At 48.3% G+C, this 15196-nt stretch overlaps 1 protein-coding gene across 4 annotated transcripts; it reads right to left on the bottom strand.

The window, feature by feature from the left end:
* Positions 1-1461: 1461 nt before the first annotated feature.
* On the bottom strand, positions 1462-13939 carry PPP1R3B (protein phosphatase 1 regulatory subunit 3B). 4 transcript variants are annotated; one of them, XR_004000773.1, is made up of 3 exons: positions 13853-13939; positions 4145-5396; positions 1462-3488 (listed from the first exon to the last, which is right to left on the bottom strand). XR_004000773.1 is itself a non-coding variant. In XM_030565579.1 (3 exons), the coding sequence occupies exon 3, from the start codon at positions 5363-5365 to the stop codon at positions 4508-4510; it is 858 nt and encodes a 285-aa protein (XP_030421439.1). In that variant the 5' UTR covers positions 5366-5396; positions 9559-9632; positions 11770-11835; the 3' UTR covers positions 1462-4507. The 4 variants fall into 4 exon arrangements, 3 of the variants coding, with proteins under 3 accessions (XP_030421439.1, XP_030421438.1, XP_030421440.1); XM_030565579.1 differs by lacking the exon at positions 13853-13939 and adding exons at positions 9559-9632; positions 11770-11835 and having other exon boundaries at positions 1462-5396; XM_030565578.1 differs by having other exon boundaries at positions 1462-5396.
* Positions 13940-15196: the final 1257 nt, after the last annotated feature.

Here is a 15196-nt window from a genome sequence, read left to right on the forward strand (position 1 = left end):
AACAACTTCACTAGGAAAAAAAGTTCTCTGAGGGTATGTCTACATCTACAATTTTGCAGCGCTGGTTGTTACAGCTGTATTAGTACAGCTGTATAGGGCCAGCGCTGCAGAGTGGCCACACTTACAGCAACCAGCGCTGCAAGTGGTGTTAGATGTGGCCACACTGCAGCGCTGTTGGGCGGCTTCAAGGGGGGTTCGGGGAACGCGAGAGCAAACCGCAGGGAAGGAGACCTGCTTGCACGGGGGTTCGAGGAACGCGAGAGCAAACCGGGGAAGGAGACCTGCTTCCCCGCGGTTTGCTCTCGCGTTCCCCGAACCCCACTGCAAACCGCAGGGAAGGAGACCTGCTTGCACGGGGGTTCGGGGAACGCGGGAGCAAACCGCAGGGAAGGAGACCTGCTTGCACGGGGGTTCGAGGAACGCGAGAGCAAACCGGGGAAGGAGACCTGCTTCCCCGCGGTTTGCTCTCGCGTTCCCCGAACCCCACTGCAAACCGCAGGGAAGGAGACCTGCTTGCACGGGGGTTCGGGGAACGCGGGAGCAAACCGGGGAAGGAGACCTGCTTCCCCGCGGTTTGCTCTCGCGTTCCCCGAACCCCACTGCAAACCGCAGGGAAGGAGACCTGCTTGCACGGGGGTTCGGGGAACGCGGGAGCAAACCGCAGGGAAGGAGACCTGCTTGCACGGGGGTTCGAGGAACGCGAGAGCAAACCGGGGAAGGAGACCTGCTTCCCCGCGGTTTGCTCTCGCGTTCCCCGAACCCCACTGCAAACCGCAGGGAAGGAGACCTGCTTGCACGGGGGTTCGGGGAACGCGGGAGCAAACCGCAGGGAAGGAGACCTGCTTGCACGGGGGTTCGGGGAACGCGAGAGCAAACCGCAGGGAAGGAGACCTGCTTCCCCGCGGTTTGCTCTCGCGTTCCCCGAACCCCCCTGCAAACCGCAGGGAAGGAGACCTGCTTGTTCGGGGAACGCGAGAGCAAACCGGGGAAGGAGACCTGCTTGATTACCAGAGAGGCTTCCTCAGGTATGCTGCGATACCTGCTTATTTCACGGAGGTCAAGAAAAGCGCTGGTAAGTGTCTACACTTGATTACCAGCGCTGGATCACCAGCGCTGGATCCTCTACACCCGAGACAAAACGGGAGTACGGCCAGCGCTGCAAACAGGGAGTTGCAGCGCTGGTGATGCCCTGCAGATGTGTACACCTCCTAAGTTGCAGCGCTGTAACCCCCTCACCAGCGCTGCAACTTTGTGATGTAGACAAGCCTTGAGTAACATTTCAGAAAAAAGGTTGAATGAAAAGGCAATTCCTTCCCATGGCAAGTGGTTATGTTGATGTGTATTGCCTTCTCCCTCCAAAGGAGCTTGTCTGATCTGCAGGTGTTCCCATCCTCATGCCCCCCCCCCCAACCTCTTAAGAAAGTGCTGTCTCCTGGCAACAATACAAAGATAACAACCAAGCACCTTCAGTACTACTTTTATTTTCACTTTCAGTTAAAAACAAACCATTGTTCTTTTAAGAGAATAATCCATTCATTTGTGATTATAAAGTGCATTTTTTCACCTTGAACTTTGTGTACAAAAACATTTAAAAAAGAAAGACACAAACATGCAAAAACAGCTTAACAAGGCACTTCCAGGCATAAAAGGACAGCAATGCCTCACTTCTACATTCCCATTGGCGAAAGAAAAGTGTGAAAAGGAAAGCTCCAAGAAGTTACTTCTTTTGTGTTTTCGAATCATCACTGGTCAAAGAGTCAGTTCCCAGCACAATGTTTACACAACGTCGATGTGTATGTCACAACTTCCACAGCTTTTTCCCATCCACTGCGGTACATCATTGCTTCCATTGGTTGGTATGCAGGGGCCCCTTCATTGTACCACGAGAAGGAGGAAATAAAAGCACACTACTACCCAGGGCACTACAGACTCTCACATCACTGTTGCATGGTGTCATGGTTAGGATCTAAAGGTGTGCTAGAATTTGTTAGCTAAAAGCACATGAAGCAAACTGTACACTAGATTTTTAGAACATGTTAGCTAAAAACAACCATACCTTTAAATCCTAGGCAAGTTAACCCCTTGACTCATTCACTGCCCAGTTTTGTAAATCAAAGAATGATTTTAAACCAAACCTGGATAAGTCTTTCCTAAAGACACCTTTACGGAGGACACTATTTAACTTATCAAACGGAAATTCAGGAAACAGACTTTTCAAATTAGTGAATGAAGCTTGTGCAACCCATGTTTACATACACATAGCATCAATTTAATGCCTGAAATTAGTAACTGAGTACAATACTGCTTTCCACAGCCCAATATACTGATGCAAAGATCAAAAAACTATGCATTCTTCCTGTAAGCTCATTGTTCTTACTTAATCATGTCTAATAGAAGGTCAGATACATCATCTCCTAAAATTATAGGTCAGCGCAGAAGTGTTTTGTACTGTGGTCTCCAGAATTTAAAAAGTGATGTTTTAAAAAGCAATTTTGAATTCTGGAGAATAGCATAGCCACTTGCTTCTTCCTGTGCCCTCCCCACACAAATACTGGGTGTGTGCTAAAAGTATAACGTTTGTGTTCTAGAAAAATAGAATATCTGGAAATATTAAACCCCATCTGAATTATTCCATTTAAATATATGAAATAAGTTATTCTGCTTAAATAGCAAGACATTGGCTTAATGATTGCATTCTCTCTGGCAGTACCTAAAATGACTGTTTTCTGCAATTCACATCACCTCCAAAACAAGCCATGGTACTCTCCCCTCTACCACAACAGATCTTCCTTTTCAACAAGAGCAATGATGGCATCTCATGCCCTCGAGAGATCCGTTTTCTTGGGCAGAACTACATTTTGTATGGAAATAGCACTGAAGGCCAATGCGTGCACTTACTTGTGATAGCTTCTACAAGGTCAATACAAGATACAGATGTGACAGCTCAGTGTGTAATGACAGTGCAAGTCTGGTGCTCTAGCAATCTAAGTGAACCTATTCTACCATGAACACAGTGAACAAAGAGCTACACATCCATTCTAGTGAGACAAGTTTTAGACAAAACAGTTGACTTGGATTAATACAAATGTTCAGAACTTTTTAAAAGCTAGCAGTCACATCTCAGAAACCTTTGTAGTTGAAGCCACTGCTGTGATATTGTACACAAAAAAAGTTCTGAGCCAAGGCACTCACATCGCACTAAGAAGTTAGTCTCCCGAATAAGCTGTCTTCATAGGAGATGACAAACAGCAGCAGTGAGGTCTGTTTATCAAAATCTCAAACCCACTACAGAAACAACAAATTCACAAACATGCAGTGTACTTACTGTCCATGCAGACTCATTCATGAACCCTTTGGCACCCTGTTTCTTAACAGAATGAAAGCTCATTTTACATTAGCACTAAAAGTAGGAGCTGCTGCACTCCCCAGGCACAGTAAGGCAGTTCATAGAGATACATATTGAGAACAGAATGGTGATCTTTCAGCACCTGCAAGATTAAAAATTTAAAAAAGAAGAAAAAATCCTCAGTGTTACTCCCCAAGTAGTTCTAGGGCGCTAGAGGGGCTAGAAGACTTTCTGGGCATATTAACAGTTGCAGACAGAGAGCTCATCCCTTCCAGTAAAAATGATTTTAAAACTTGATGAGTCAAAGGATTTAACCCCAAAGCTACAAGGATACTACACAGCTCTAAAGGGAAAAAAAATTCAACTCCTCAACATAGGCAATCCCTATGAATTTACTACACAAATTATATTTAAAAAATATATATCTTACAGATGAACTGGTGACTAAGCATACCAGTATCTTCCTATAAATGCAGGTATCTCCTAATATGGCATGAGGCGAAGCTTCTAGTCATGGAAAAGATTCTAGAAATGACACAACCATCTCTAACCAAAAGGCTCCAGCACACTAACAAGGTCAGAGACAAAGGGACATTCATGTCCCCCCCCTTGCCATAAGCGAGCTAGTTTAGCTTTAATCTCTCCTGTCATGTATAAATTACCTGTCAAATAGTCTTCTAGCAAAGCCAACTTGCATAATGCGACAGAAATGGTAGAGCATAGTTAAAAAAGCCTCCCTCTTTAAGATACTCAAGCCTGTAACAACCCTAATGTGCAACACAAGACACTACTACATACCTAAGTGAACAATGCAATCACTGAAATAGTAAGTGTTTAACTGGAGGCGATTAGCAGCATTATACAGAAGAGGACTAGCAGCACTGGGCAGAAACCATAGAGAGGTCTCCCATTCTATCAAACTGTTTCCAAGTGTTGAATCAGGGGGGTAACTTTCATGATGCAAAAGACACTTGTTTAGCTGGTATTAAAACCACTTGCGATCACTGAACGTTACAGTCATCTTGCTTTACCCCAATGGAGCTTTGCAGAGCCATGTAAAGTGTCATTTATCCAGCTCTTTAGCAAACTTCACGTTCAGGCCAATTCCCAAGCTTGCAACAGGCACAGCACCAGTTAGAAAATCAAGACTCAGTTCCTCCATTAGTAGTAAGGCCCTAGCTTTTCATACCCTGAATAGCTAGGCCACTCAGGAAACAAGCCATAGGAGCACCTCGGACTTCCAAACTGATCAAAGGCAATGCCAAAATCAGGTCCAGCCTGAGGCTGCGAGACTTCCCGAGCAGATTTCAGTTCAGACTGTATGATCCTGTAATTCAGGCCTCTGTTGCTGTCCCAATACACTTTCCCATCACACTCGTAATAGACTGCAAACTCGATTCTTTCATGGGATTGAATTCTCTCTGGCAAGCAGATATCAAAGGAAAACGTGTCCTTGTCTGAACCTGCATAAGTGTCCTTGACATATTGGCATGGATAGTCTGTGAAGCTTTTCCAAGTGTCAAATGTCATCCTTATTCTCAAAGTCTTCTCAAAAGCAAGATTCTTAACCTTCACTGTGCCCACAATAGCTTTATCCTTTAGCATGCAGTTTTCCAGGCAGACAAAATCTGTCTGAAGGCGATTTCTGAAGTCCAAGTAGTCTGCAGAAGGCTGAACGAAATCCAAGACAAAGTTGTCTCTCTCTACTGTTGTCAGACCCACAATATTGTCTATTAACTCTGTGATGTTGAATGGAATATCTAATGGGTCATCAAACTCTGAAAACACTTTAACCATTGTCAGAGCCAAGCCTCTGCTATCGGCAAAAGAAACTCTCTTTTTCACCCTATTTTCCTGGAGAGACGTTGCCGCCTCTCCAGGTTCAGTGAACTCAGCCTTGCTGTTCTGAATGCAGGGACGTAATGGTTTGTTTGCCTTTGGAGTGACTTTACAAGCAAATCTCTCTCTTCTCAAGGGTGGAGAACACAGATACAGCTGCATGGCTATGTCCACAGCCATTGCTGGTGTAGGAGCAAAGTAGTCCAGTATTCTGAAAGAAAGAGCAGGGGAAAGGTGAGTTTTCATCACATAATTATATGACCTGAAAAGGAGCATAAGCAAGCAACAAGAAAACTTTATTATGCTGGGACATGAGCTCCTTTTGAACTTCAATTTCTGCTACATACAGCCAGCTGCTGAATAGTTTTTTTCTGGAGCACACCTTGCCCCCTCATTCCCCTGCAATAAATATTATCAATGACAAGCGTTAAAAGCAAAGCATTCAGAGAACGAGAAGAGTAAACTTTATATTGCATTTCCTCTATTCTAACTGCATAAACCATTTTGTTTGTTAAATACCGTGCAGAGACCAACCATCTTTAAATGAAACCAGGCTGTAGGACCATGACTAAAAATGTTTACTGACCCAGGGAATATTTCTTCTACTCTGTCATGATGTTTCTAATTATGACAGGTTGCAAAATACTAAACCTAAGTATAGTGCTTTACTCCCCCACCCCACCCCCTTAATGGTTGTGCTGTATTATGGTTAAATGAACAATGGAAGTTAATGTAAAATTTCAGCAGTTTCACTAACTTAAATACAATTAAATATTATATTTCTGCTGTGGTCTCCCCCCCAAGAGAGTCTGATATTTTCTCCACTTCACTGGGTAGCTGTAGCTTCCTTTAAACGTAGAAACAGGAACTGCATATTTCATCAGCAGTAGCAGTATGGAACTGACATGATCTCTAGGGGGCACAGAACCACAGCAGAACCATAGACATGAGACTTTATGATAACTTAAAGAGTTGTCATAGGAAATGACAAAGCTTGGTGTCATCCCCCAAACTTCAAAAATCAGGTTATTTCAATATGCTTTCCTCCTCAGACTCTTCTGCCATGATTTTGAGCAGCCAATGTTCTCATGAACTCTGGGGTTAGAGATGAATGCCTTATACAACATGATACTCAGTAGATCTAGCTCTGTTCTTGAGACACCGGCAAAATGGTAATATGAATGTGATCCTAAGGTTTGATACCATTATCTCATGGGCTACTGACACTAAACACATGGTGCTCAAGCTTTCCTGTCCCATCCAATATTACTTTAAGGCCACGGTGATTCAGGAAATAATAGATAAATATATATGTATAAATACTCATTTTAAATGGTCACTGAATTGAGCAGTGACATTTTGGCAGGGGACCGAGCAGTGCAGCATGGAAGTATTCTAGACCCAGTCCCCAGAAAAGGCTAGCAGATACAGCAGGGTACGTGCAGCTCCACAGGATATGTGCACTTAATAGTATCGGGAATTACATTCAATTAAAACCAAAGGGACCTTTAGCAAGCTAAACATGCTATTAAAAAAAAAAAAGCCACCACTGGTGCCAAGAGCCACCCCTACCCAAGCCAAATCTCAATCTTGCGGTTTCCTGCTGTTTGTGTGCTCACCAGTATCTGGCCCAGGGTCCCCACTGACTGAACTCCAAGCCCCAAATTAATACCATCTCCCTCAATCCAGGGAGTCGCCCTCTCAGCCCCCAAGCTAGGTGCCAGGCAGCACCCCACTCAGGAAATCAATTGATGCTGGTCCCACAAAATCTTCTGCAGCAAAGCAGGTGCACTAAGGACTTCTTCCTTCCAGAAAAGACCTCTGCCAGGTCCAGAACTGGGCATGGGGCATCCAAGGAAGCCCTAGCCAGCCTGAAAACCAGTGCCTGCAGGCCTCTTGTCCACCACTCAGTACCAAGGGCCTGTTGACACCACTCCACAAAGCAGAAAGCATTCAGGGTGCGGGTGTCTCCTGCCAGGCCTCCAGAGAGTCTCCCCTCTCACAGATAGGGCCCCCTACCATTACAGCAGGAATTTCCACCCAGGGCAAATGGCCCCACCTGCCACCATCCACTAGAGCCCTTCCTCTCCCACAATCCTCTGCCTGGGTGGCAGGAACCCCCTGCTTAGATAGCAAAGCAATGTTCGTGGTGGGGCAAGGCAACGTCTCGGCACACATATAGAATACTCTACTGGGGTGGCTGGGTATCATCAACGGCCCCTCTTCTAGGCAGTGTCACCCCCACCCCACGTCTCCTGCTACAGGGCATTTGGGAGGGTAGCCCCCACCTACTACAAACAGCAGCAGCCATCTTCCTTTCCCCACCTAACTGTGCAAAGATAGTAGCACTGGAGCTGTGTCTGCATCATTATGTTGTTCACACTCAAAAGGTTCTTCCCTGCAAACATCAGAACTGGAAACAATTGTACACTGACAGCCTATTGCTTAGATTCGAATGACACATGCATGGGCAAGAGTCCGACTTGCCGGGGATGAACGGATTGTTCTCCGAGCCCTGAAGAATACAGGATTGATAAAGCACGATATAGCCCATTGATTTTATTTAACACGTGATTTAAAATGAAGAACTTTTCCTTTAAAAAAAATTCAATGACTCCTCTCCTGCCACTCCCAAATCAAAATCTATGGGCCAATCTCTAAATGAGACCACAGCCTCACAACAGCGCTGTTTAGAGAGAACCAGGGATAAATGAGAGATCAAGGCGGCCAACGGCTATTTGGAACCTTAGTACCTTACAATTACAATACTCGGGCCAAGAACTATGCTCCTTACAGAAAACTGTCTACACATCAGCCCTTCTTCAGAACAGCATCCAAATATTTCATCTGTAAGTTGCATTCAACAAGGACTTCTGTTTATTCAGAATGTGTGTCAAGACCTGAGTGCAAAAGTGCACTCCAGCAACTAGCTCCTCCTCTGCTTCCTCATCATAGCCTAACACAGCTCAAATCCAACAAGTGCCGCAAGCCTCACAGAACAGCATTAAATCCACACGTGCATTCTCTGCTCTACTGTACAGTTTTTGCCAAGCCTCTACTTACACACACGAAGCTCTTGTTTGTATATGCAATTTCATCCTGCAAAACAATACAGCCACAAACATTCACAACTGCCTGTTACTTCGACCAGTCCCAGATGCATTACAGGGTCATGTCTCATTACAGTTAAACCTTGTCAGTATTTGAGGAAACTAATAATTGCAGCCTCAATGCCCTGGCAATATCTGGATAATGGAGGATATACTGTACTATTTAATAAAAAGTTTTTCTATCAAAGAGCCATTTTGGGACATTCAACCTAGAGGGTGTTTAGAAGTCAAACCTCATGATGCATCCTATTTAAGCTATTAGAAGTCACAAGGCCAGATCTACTGAACTGCCTGCAATTTTCAGTTACGATTTTATACATCAAGATGTGAATTTTTGCTCTGGATTGACCTTGGGGCACTTGCTTCACAGTCCAAGAATGCTGGGTGGGACTCTGTTGAACAACCCTACAAGGAATGGGGAAGCTTTTCATTTAAGTCAGAGATTTACAGTAAGGTCAACGAACTGTCTCAGGTTTTAAAACATTTGGATCTTTAAAAATGATTCAGTGAATAGCTGTTACTGGAAAGATGCCCACAGATTCAGCTCTGGAAAAACACAGGAAGTGTTCAGCTACAAGAATGCAGGAAAAGTATGTTTAAAGGGACACTACTGACAGCTTGATATCTTCATTCTTTTAAAGAAAGTTTGAAGCTCAATTGCCCAGTTTTCAATACCACCCCAAAGACTTTGAAACTATATTACCCTGCCAGTTTCACCCTCTTCTCTGAGCAAATACTCCTGCCCTTTCTCCCACTCCAGCTTTAGAAGCAAACATGGAAACAAAACTGTTTAAATCCATGTTTGTCAATAGCCTCTGATTATATTGGTACAGATCCAAAAATAAGGTTTGTCTGCAGCAGATTAATATAACATCGAACATTAGCAAGCATCTTGAAAGCATACTGACAACAAACAAGTTGAAGACAGTTTTACAGGTATATTATATGCTGCCTGTTAGAATAAACTGCCCCCTCTTCTGGACCTAAGTGAGGAAGTATTATGCTAGTACCACTTGGTAATCAGCTGTCTTCATTTGGGCCAGGTATATACAACAAAGTTTTGATGGCATATCTATGTTGGTCGGGAGTGGGGGGGCGGGGGGTTGAGTAATGGAAAAAAAAGAACACCAACCAACCAAAAATCACACAGCCAGTTATGCTGACAAAAGCCCTTGGGTAGACAGAGCTACGCTGACAGTGGAGTAGGCAAGGCCTTGAAATACAGTTGATGCACAGGTATGGTCTCTTGAGAAGTTCCAATACCTTCTCTTCTCATCCTCTCAGAAAAGGGGAAGATTGTCTAGGGCTCTCTTGGGCAGCTGGAACTACCAGGGAGTCTGGAACAAGAGAAGAACAGAAGTTCTGAAATCCCTTTTCAAAGGCTTGGGACCTCCAGCACCTCTCTCCTAGATGCAGCTAGTACAGAAGCTAGAGTTAGCCACAAATCCTTCACTTGCACCAACATCTCTTCATTTATTGGAAGGGCCTATTTAGATTGTAAGCTCTTATAGGGCAGGAACTCTCTCTCGCTACGTCTATGTACAGTGCCCAGCATAATGGGACTCTGATCTCAGAGACCTCCAGGCAGCACGGCAACACAGATACAAATAAATTACTTTGGAAAATCCAGCCATTATTTAAGTGGGATATTTATTATCTAAATGGGAACAGAGCTCTTCTGGGAGTCTGGCCCTACAGTGATGTTAGTCAATGACTTGTAGGAGAGCAATGGTGCAAACACATGCCCCTCCTCACAGGAAATCGGCAAACAGTAAGTAACAGTAACAGCTGGCAATGGGTCGAATGCCATTCTAGGAACAGCACAACATGAAGACAGTAAAATGAAGCTCACAACTGCATGTGATGAGCTCCAAGCACATCCTGACAGATACTAAATGGCCAACAAGGCTAAAAATCCTACCACTATCAATGAACAACTGATGCTCAGCAAAAACTAAGCTCTCAGAAAAGGGACCAGAGTAATCTGAAGCAACCACACCCCTTATATATCTGCCAGAAAGGAAGCACTGTAACAAGGGGATAGGCAGGGTGTAACCACAAACTCAACACTGCTGCCAGAAAATGTCAAGCTTGCACTGCTGCAGTACAGAACACTATACAGACAATGCGCTAAGCACTCTTTGCTCCCAGGCACCAGAGAACCCAAACACTGTTCACTACCACCACTTTGACTTCTCTGCCAAGCAGCCCTGAAGAACTTTTTGGAAAAACTTTTACTGAAGTGTCTAGGAGAAGCCAGTTTGAACAGAGGCAGCATGCAGGTTAGAGTCTCAAAGTCTGAAGAACGACTGTGGGGACACCACTTCTATGAAGGAGGGAATTTACTACTGAGGCTGTGTCTACACTGCCACTTTCAGTGCTAAAACTTTACAGGGGTGTGAAAGAACACCCCTGAGCGACAAAAGTTTTAGTGTTGAAAAGTGCCAGTATAGACAGCGCTTTATCGCTTTTTATCGCCAGGAGAGCTCTCCCCCGGGGATAAAGCATGACTACACTGCCCACGTCATTGTGGCTGTGCTGTAATATAGGCAATGTAGACATACCCTAAGCCCTGGACTACACTGGGGGGGGATGATTTGGATCTAAGTTAAGCAACTTCAGCTACATGAATAACGTAGCTGAAATTGACGAACTTAGATCTACTCACCACAGTGTCCTCACTGCAGCGAGTCGACTGCTGATGCTCCTCCATTGACTCCGCCTGCACCTCTCGGCCTGGTGGAGTACTGGAGTCGAGGGGAGAGCACTCGACTAGACGTGATAAGTTGATGCCTGGCAGGTAGTATAGACATAACCTTAGTTTCTACAGCACTTACCACCCCGGAACAGAAGTGCTTCAGTTACAGGTTGTTAAGAACCAACACAAACAAAAACATTAAATCAAATCCTGGACAAAATAAATGGCATCTCAGATTGTGGCCTACAGGTGGGTGAATTTCACCCAGAGACTTTACAATCATTGATTTTCAAAAGATGAAACTCTTAAATTACAGAATTATTGAAATTTAGGCCATGTCTACACTAGAGACCTTAGAGCGGCATAGCTGTACCAGTGCAGCTGCTCTCCTGTAAGATCTTCCGTGTAGTCGCTCTATGCCAGTGGGAGACAGCTCTCCCATTGACATAACTAAACCATTCCCAACAAGCGGCACTGGCTATGCTGGCGGCAGAGTATCACCAGCGCTTGTCAGTGAAACTTATGTCACTCAGAGGGTTGTTTTTTTCAATACCCCTAAATGACATAAATTATACCCACAAAAGTGGTAGTGTACACAAAGCCTTAGGTTGTGATTACAAATACTTCTCATCCACGTTACCTATTCTAATGAAGAATTCACATAAGAATTCAAGGCCACTCAAGGTCTTTAAAGGTTGTCACCACCTACGAGCCCACCTGCAAGTGAGCGAAAAGCCAGAGCAGTGACTCTGGGTGTTATGTTCATGCATGCCTACCTGAAATGAGATGAAGGGGGACAGGTGTGTTCTAGAAGACCAGGAGTCTTCCCGTGGGCTTGAGGACTAGTTCTATTCAGAATGTAACACAGCAGCAGAGCTTGAAGGTAACCAAAGCATCTGATCACTGGGAGGTCCGCACTAGCGAATAATGACTGCACATCTCCTGGCCAGCCATAGATGAAACATCATAGACCATCCGTGTCATCTGGGAACAATGATGAATCTAGTGAGACCCAGAAGTTGCAAGCCATTCTGGCAAAGAGCACAGATCCTCAATAGATGATCAGACCTCCAAATACTTCTCCCTATCAACAGCGACTCCATACAAGAACAAGAAGAAACCCTCTGAAGATACCACATGCAATGGCAATCCAATACGCTTTCAGATGCCTCAAAAGGAGCAGCCCACAAAGTGAATCCCTTAAGATCCTACAGGAGAGGCAACAATAGAACATAAGCACAGCCATACTGGGTCAGACCAAAGGTCTATCTAGCCCAGTATCCTGTCTTCCAACAGTGGACAATGTCAGGTGCCCCAGAGGGAATGAACAGAACAGGTAATCATCAAGTGATCCATCCCCTGTCGCCCATTCCCAGCTTCTGGCAAACAGAGTCCAGGGACACCATCTCTGCGCACCCTGGCTAATAGCAATCAATGGACTTATCTTCATGAATTTATCTAGTTCTTTTTTGAACCCTGTTATGGTCTTGGCCTTCACAATATCCTCTGGTAAAGAGTTTCACAGGTTGATTTTGTTGTGTGAAAAAAATAGTTCCTTTTGTTTGTTTTAAATCTGTTGCCTATTAATTTCATTTGGTGACCCCTACTTCTTGTGTTATGAGAATGAGTAAACAACACTTCCTTATTTACTACCTCCACACCAGTCATGATTGTATAGACCGTTATCTTACCCCTCTTAGTTCTCTCTTTTCCAAGCTGAAAAGCACCAGTCTTACTAATCACGCTGCATATGGAAGCTGTTCCATAATATCATTTTTGTCGTCCTTTCCTTTACCTTTTCCAATTCAATATCTTTTTTTGAGATGGAGTGACCACATCTGCACGCAGTATTCAAGATGTGAGCGTACCATGGATTTATATAGAGGCAACATGATATTTTATGTCTTCTTATCTATCCCTTTCTTAATGATGCCCAGTGTTCCGTTAGCTGTCATTAATATAACGAGCTACTTGCAGATCAAATGGACACTTACTGCTAGATCAAACAGCTGACACAAGTCTAAGTTCCACACTTAGATCTGAACCCAAATCAAAAGAAACAAAGAACTGAACACCTGTCAGGGAAAGTGTAAGTATAATTGGCCCTGCCCCAACTCAGGGGGCTGGACGAGATGATCGCTCAAGGCCCCTTCTAGCTTTGCATTTCTCCAATTCTCTAAGTCTGTGGAATCCGAGGGTTGCTGGAACTGACCCATCACCTTCCCTAACACCCATTTGCTACTGTGGGGGGTGAATCTGGCAGAATGAACTGTCCCCACGGTTCAGACCACTTGCCCATAATTTGGTAACAGCCACTGCTGTGACCCCAGGTTGCCCCACACCTCGGAAAAGTCAGACTAAAGCAAACAAGGGCTCTAAAAGAACTGGCTTCTCCATTCCGCTGGATAAGGCAGTTGAAGAAAAACTGTCTTGTTCCCAAGCGGAAACACTAGTCTGGGCAAATTGCTCACGGGTTGCCATGTTGCACGGACGCCTCGCAGCACCATGCAGACAGGGCCAAGTGCTTTCCCTTCGGAACTAGCCCGCGAGGGTTCACAGCGAAGCCGCTCCCGGCCCGGCCCGGCCCGGCCAGGGAGGCCGCAGATGCGGAGCGGCTGGGGGTTAACCCTGCCCAGCGGCGCCAGCGGCTCCGGGGCGGGCGGTGCACGGCGGGACCAGGCTCGGGAGCCCCCAGCTCTCCTGTGGCGGCCGGGTGCAGGGACCGGGGCCCCCCTCGGGCTTTGCCAGGCTCGCCCGTGCCCCTGGGGGTCCCCACGCAGCCTGCCCGGCCCGCAGCTCCACGTGCAGCGCGGGGCTGGCCCGGCCCGGCCCGGCCCGGCCCGGCCCGCGGCTCCGTACCTGGCGCGGCGCATGGGTCCGGCTCCGGCTCCGGCGGGCCGAGGCAGCCGAACGAGGCTCGGGATGGCGGGGGCGCGGCAAAGCCGCGTCGCGGTACTAGTCAGCCCCGAGCTCTGTGCGGGACAGACCATCCCCACCGGAGCCAATGGGAGCGCGCCGAGCACGCCCTGCCAGCCAATGGCAGCCGAGTTTCCGCGTGACCCGCAGCAGCCTAGCGCGTGAGCACAGCCCTGGCTGGAGCTTTGCGGAGCGGGCCCGAGACAGCGTCCCCCTGCTGGGCGGGCGTGGGGCAGCCCCTCCCCCCGTTACCCCCCTGCTGGGCGGGCGTGGGGCAGCCCCCCCCCCGTTACCCCCCCTGCTGGGCGGGCGTGGGGCACCCCTCCCCAGTTACCCCCCTGCTGGGCGGGCGTGGGGCACCCCTCCCCCCTGTTACCCCCCCTGCTGGGCGGGCGTGGGGCACCCCTCCCCCGTTACCCCCCTGCTGGGCGGGCGTGGGGCAGCCCCTCCCCCCATTACCCACCCTGCTGGGCAGGCGTGGGGCACCCCTCCCCCCGTTACCCCCCTGCTGGGCGGGCGTGGGGCAGCCCCTCCCCCGTTACCCCCCTGCTGGGCGGGCGTGGGGCAGCCCCCCCCGTTACCCCCCCTGCTGCGCGGGCGTGGGGCACCCCTCCCCCCGTTACCCCCCTGCTGGGCGGGCGTGGGGCACCCCTCCCCCGTTACCCCCCTGCTGGGCAGGAGTGGGGCAGGCGTGGGGCAGCCCCTCCCCGTTACCCCCCTGCTGGGCGGGCGTGGGGCACCCCTCCCCCCGTTACCCCCCCTGCTGGGCGGGCGTGGGGCACCCCTCCCCCCGTTACCCCCCCTGCTGGGCGGGCGTGGGGCAGCCCCTCCCCCCCGTTACCCCCCCTGCTGGGCGGGCGTGGGGCAGGCGTGGGGCAGCCCCTCCCCCCCCGTTACCCCCCCTGCTGGGCGGCCGTGGGGCACCCCTCCCCCGGACACAGCCCCCCCGGGCAGGCGTGGGGCAGCCCCTCCCCCTGTTACTGGCAGGCGTGGGGCAGCCCCTCCCCCCGTTACCCCCCCTGCTGGGTGGGAGTGGGGCAGCCCCTCCCCCCGTTACCCTCCCTGCTGGGCGGGCGTGGGGCACCCCTTCCCCCGTTACCCTCCCTGCTGGGCGGGCGTGGGGCAGCCCCTCCCCCCGTTACCCCCCTGCTGGGCAGGAGTGGGGCAGGCGTGGGGCAGCCCCTCCCCCCGTTACCTCGCGTGGGGCAGCCCCTCCCCCCCGTTACCTCCCTGCTGGCAGGCGTGGGGCAGCCCCTCCCCCTGTTACCTCCCTGCTGGCAGAAGTGG

This window comes from Gopherus evgoodei, chromosome 5 (genome assembly GCF_007399415.2).
Source record: "Gopherus evgoodei ecotype Sinaloan lineage chromosome 5, rGopEvg1_v1.p, whole genome shotgun sequence".
Taxonomy (NCBI): domain Eukaryota; kingdom Metazoa; phylum Chordata; order Testudines; family Testudinidae; genus Gopherus; species Gopherus evgoodei.